At 39.4% G+C, this 5,708-nt stretch overlaps 1 protein-coding gene across 3 annotated transcripts in view; it reads left to right on the top strand.

The window, feature by feature from the left end:
* The window catches only part of LOC118330922 (septin-7-like), a 42,339-nt gene that overhangs the window by 19,488 nt on the left and 17,143 nt on the right, over positions 1 to 5,708 (top strand). For all 3 annotated transcript variants that reach the window (XM_035665655.1, XM_035665654.1, XM_035665657.1), the window contains 2 exons: positions 4,591 to 4,691; positions 4,795 to 4,929. In XM_035665655.1, coding sequence (XP_035521548.1) covers positions 4,591 to 4,691; positions 4,795 to 4,929 — 236 coding nt within the window. The remainder of the gene's footprint in view (positions 1 to 4,590; positions 4,692 to 4,794; positions 4,930 to 5,708) is intronic.

Here is a 5,708-nt window from a genome sequence, read left to right as displayed (position 1 = left end):
ATGAAAACTGCTCACACACTCATGCTTAATACACATTTGTCAAATCAGTGTGCAGCAGGCTTTGGCTCTCTCTTACATTTTACCCTGTCCTCTTTGCACATGCACACAAACAAGCATCACCCACACATCCACAGCGGCCTTTTCCAAGGAGCCAGCATTCAGTTTACCATTCCACTGGCCAAAAGTGCTTTTTTAAATGGTTTAATATATTTTTTTTTCCATACTCCTTTTCTTTTTTCCATACTTATCCAGACCTGGAAATGATTAAAATCAAATTCCATACTTTTCCACACCGGTAAGAAGCCTGATTTCTCCTCTTACCTTGTTCATTTTCTGACTCGGGGAAGCCAAAAAGCTGGACGGGTATCCTCAATTTCAAGTCTTCACCTGCTGCCGCCATGTCTTTGCGTCTTCATACAGCTATTGGCTTGAGTGACGTAGGATGTCGAACAAGTCAGAAGTAGATAGTGCCCCCTGCCGTTTAAAAAGATACATTTTCTCACGATTTGAATATTCACATATGGCGATTTAACTATGTTGCAATTTGTTTTTACGTTTTTAGTGCAAATACATACAAAGTTAATCACAGGACAATATGAAAATTTCGAAATAATTGCGATAATCACCAATATATCACCAAATAGGACACCTCAGATAGGAACCTCACCTCCCTGTTGTTCTTTAGTTTGGATTCCATAGTATTTCCACTCATCTGGTTTCATTATTTTTAAGGGATACAATGAGCAAGCCGAGCCTAGAGCCATGGTGATTTTAGAATGACTGGAAAGATTTGGGTTTCCCCTTGTTCAAAGCAAATCAGGAAATCAAGACAGCTTTTTCAAGTCACTTGTGAGGATATTCACGATTGTCCCGGTAAAAGAAATTCACCACGATATACCAACACGATAGTGTTTTTTATTGCGATAAAATTGTATATTAGCCCATCCCTGATACAAAGTCTATATAAAGAAAGACACACATGGATGCGAAGGTGTGTAAAATGGTTACAACTTTAGAGTTAAAATTTACTTCATGTTCAGTTTGAACTAGCTTTTGGGTGTAAGATTGTCATGATTGTGAGGTAGCTACTGGGGTTAGAGGGGTGTGAGTGAGATAAGCCTTCTATTTGAATTTCATACTTTACCAAATTTAATGAAAAGCAAAGTCTGTCTAGGAAAATGCATTTAATATTCTCACAAACTTGAATTAAAGTGAATTAGTGATGAGTCACCCTCATGCACAAATCATACATCAACAGTAGCCTAAGTTTAGGCATAATCCATGATGATGACGATATAGAAAAATTTATATGTTTTAAGATCCAACATATTATTGTATATAATATATCTGTCTGTATTTCTGTGTGTGGCTTTAGTTTGAAACAGCAGACAAACAAAACCATTCCATCTCACTCTTCAGACACATATATTCACATTCAGTCCCACAGATCCATCATTTCCTGCAGTTTCCTCGCCTCGCCGCATACTTTCACAACGCCATCTAGTTATTTTAGTATCACCCCTTTAACTCAAACTACAGCCCTCTTGCTCTAACACAAACATTCTTCAGCTTCCACAAACCTTCAGATAATCTGTCTGACTTTACAGCTGAGCATATATATCACGCACCGCAGTCATTTGACATATCTAAGCTTAATTGTGCATCCAGCGTGTGTGTTCAAATGTGTATTTGCACTGTAAGTGTTTGTGCATGACATGTCAGCCATCTCAAAACCAAATCTGCTATTTCCACCATTTCCGCAAAGAAAAACAGATTGGGAGAAAACCTCAAAAATGCCGTCAGTCTCAACACCATCATTTAAAAGAAATCTGATCTGGGGGAATGTGAGTGAGCGACAAAGCATGAGAGATTGTTCTGGAATATAAATACCCTGACCCCGTCTCCCTCTCAGCCTCAGACCACAGCACCCATGGCAAACACACTTCAACACACTAACTGCTACTTGCAGGAGAGCATGTATGCCCACGTTGCACTCGTGGGGTTCACATGAGGTTCGATGTGAGCAATGGACCAAAAGGGAGCTGGGAGCAAAAGGCTCTTGATGTTTTTAGTCTCACTAAAACAGAGTAAATTTAGCCCTGTGCCGGTGCGTAAACTGGAACATAACAGAGCTGCTGTCATGTGGAGATGCAAAAGATACAGGAACATCACCTGATTTGTTTCTTTAATACAAAGTTTAGGACACACGATGTTTGAGAATACAGTGTCTAAAATCACAAACTGAAGGTGGGTCAACAGGACTATTACCTATTACCTACTATTACCATGAGGCCCAAAAAGCAGTTATGAATTGGTGTAGTGGGAAATTTTATGCTTAATTACTAGTCTTTGACTAAACGGATGCTGGTGACAAAAACATCACAGCTACAATTTTGGGAACTTTCAGATTGCCCATTGATTACATGTGTTAGAAATGTCTTTAGCGCTAGGTATAGGTTCAATACCAATACCAAAACTGTGGGGGGGTTTTAAATGTGTTACTTTAAATTTGTTTCTACAAACCCAAAGTTGTCAAATGTAAATTTTTCTGTAAACACAAGCAGCTATACAAAAACTGCAAATCTAAAATAAACTTAATTCTGATTCAAATTAGGAACAATTTAAGTGTCCTCACCAAAAAAAAAGGTATCCCTTGGGGCACCATGGTAGCTCACCTGGTAGAGCTGGCGCCCCATATACCAAGAGTCCTTGCTGCAGCGGCCATGGGTTCAAATCTATGTGGCCCTAGAAATCTAGGTTTACAGATTAGCTATTAGCTGACCTACCTCAAAAAAAACTCCCTGGTCATGTTAAAATTGTCCTATAAAGTCTAAGCTGATTTAGATAAACGATAAAAGCAAATGGATGTGATAGAATGACTAAACTGTAATGACTGTACACAGAATTGCGTTTGACTTAGATTCTAATCTAATGTTTACAATACAAAGTTTTACTTACCTGGGAGCTATGGCATCAAATTGTCTCTGCTCACTGTTGACCCTTTCTTTTTGCTCTGTGCTCCAATGACAGTTGAGCCATAGATATAGAAACGTAGATACTGCGTACTCGCTACTACCAAATCAACTGTAACTCACTTAATTCTAAACCGATTTTCATGAGATTTGGTTTGTTATAAACGTGATAAATTGAACCTGATACTGGTTACTTGTAGGAATGAATTCAGTTACTGGGGGTGGGTCTAATCCGCTTCATGCCAATTCACCTCTATTGAATTGTGTTTTCCTGTAGACAAATTTCGCATTTCACAAAAACAAGCAACAAGGTGGCTTTATAACAATATAATAGTTAGTCAGTAGTTATATACAATATAATAGTTAGTCAACAGTTAGAAATTCAGTAACTGAATTAATCCTATAAGTAACCAGTATCAGGTTCGGTTTCTCAAGATAACAGCAATGTTTATTACAGAGAGTTTTGTAATGAAGTCTGCATCTCTAAGTTTTATTAACTAGCAGATCTTGACCTCCCGCTATGGCGACAGCAGCAGCAGCAAAACCTGGCAACTACATTACCAGCAATGCATCCCAACTGTCGACAGTTGGGTTAGAGATTCAGGTGTGTAATGCCAGTAATGCTAATGTAGCCTTAAGCCACAAGCAACGACATAATTATTTGATTGATAACTGTAATATTACTGAATTTAGGAACAATAAAGCATTATATTAGTGTGTTACAGACAAATGTAATTACACTCCAAAAAAATCTAAAATTGCAGGACCATTTGCTGTAAAAGTGGCTCCAAAAGCTCAGACAGAAGACAACTGGATTGATAATCCTGTGTTGAACCAGCACATCATAGAAACCTAATACTTAGATGTGCCATTGGCGTAACTTGGCATTCACTTTAGCAATGATACACGACTAACATGTTCTCCACATCTTGCAGCAAGGCGTCCATGCACCACTCCAATGCTGCAGTAATCCTGGCCTCAATTACACAATTTGAACTGCATGTATTCTCATGTATAAATCATAAACCGTGTTTTAAGAGTAACTACACCCATGCTAATCCAGGGGTTGTTGCAAGCTCTGTCCGCACCCTTTGAGGTCGGTACAGCAGTGCCTTTCCTCCGTGCAAGATTTAATGTGCAGCTGCTCTCCAAACGTTCAACTTGGCAGCCTTAAGTCAGATCCAGGATTGGCTCAATTTAGGAGCTAAAGTTCAGGATGGAATCAATGTCCTGTATTGTGAGGAAGTAGTACTCATCCATCCTTTTTCCTAAATACATTTGCTGCTTAAACCATGGGGAGAGTTTGAGATTCCTCACACGTACGACCAGCAGATCTATGAATCTCCCAGCAGGCTGTGTGGGTGCACTTACAGTTCCATGATGTATCACCAGTGCCCTGAGTGGGAGAGGATAGTGTCGCATAATTAAACACAGGCCAATGTGTGTAGGAACATTCATGTTGATAAATTGTCTTCTGAATTGGATTTTCAAAGTGTTGAATCCACACAGATACAGAACGATAATCAGAACTCTGCAACAACTAGGATTCAGATGTAAGGAGCAGGTTTTGATTCCGATCAGTAGGGTATTAAATAGTTTGAATGTTGGTGTGTTTCAGGTGGAGCAGTCCAAAGTGCTGATTAAGGAAGGAGGGGTCCAACTGACACTCACCATTGTCGATACACCCGGGTTTGGAGATGCAGTGGACAACAGCAACTGGTGAGGAGTGCTGGCATAATCGGAATGTTTTCCAGTTAATAGATCATATACTCTGTATTATTCCTTCCTTTTCTCTGCCTGACCTCTTTTCTCATCTTCCCAGTTGGCAGCCAGTCATAAACTACATCGACAGTAAGTGCGAGGACTTCCTGAATGCAGAGTCGAGGGTGAACCGCAGATCCATGCCAGACAACAGAGTCCACTGCTGCCTATACTTCATAGCGCCCTCTGGACACGGGTAGGTCTGCATGAGATAAAATGCTCTAAACATGACACTGATGCCGTCTGTGTTTATAAAGTTGAATTCCCCTTTCATGCTTTGAAATGTTGCGACCATACCATATAAGCTTGTAACATTGACTGTTTGATTGTGATTTTAAATGATAGCCAGGTTTCCATCAACGTATATTTTAATGCACATTTTGAAGTATCGCATTAGAAAAGTTAGGGGAAAAAAAACTTTTTTTTTTTTTTTTTTACAGGCAGCTTAAAAGGAAAATAAGTAAAAACAACATCATTATCACCTTGGGGTTGTTGCGGCTGTCGAGGTTAAGCTGGTTGGCCACTAATCTGTAAATGAGAGGCAAATTGTAAAGCGCTTAATAAGGTGAATGACAAAGGGAATGCTTTTTTTTAAAGTTGATGTGGTGAACAAGTTTACACATCCAGCAGACACAGGGCACAATTAGCATTCATTTGGAGTTTTTTTTCTGTCCACCTGATGAATGTAGGTCCAATATTTACTCTCCTTTTAGCTCTGTTTCAGTCTCCTGAGAATAACATTTAGTTCTGTAGCTGCTAAATGCTCCACTGTGCTAGATGCTAACCCTGTCAGTCTGCCATTCAGTGCTGGGCAGGTAGTGTACAGTGCGTTTGCTAGATCTTATTAGTTGAAAACAGCCACCTACTGATAAAGGCTGTAGTAAATTTAAAAAAGTAAAGAACCAAAATAAATTAAGTGAAAGACAAAGCCAAAACTCTGAGGTTACCAGCAGAGTTGGATGAGCAAGAGCTGCC

This window comes from Morone saxatilis, unplaced genomic scaffold, assembly GCF_004916995.1.
Source record: "Morone saxatilis isolate NCDOM2014 unplaced genomic scaffold, NCSU_SB_2.0 Contig2, whole genome shotgun sequence".
NCBI lineage: Eukaryota > Metazoa > Chordata > Actinopteri > Moronidae > Morone > Morone saxatilis.
This window is presented reverse-complemented; position numbering and strand designations above follow the sequence as displayed.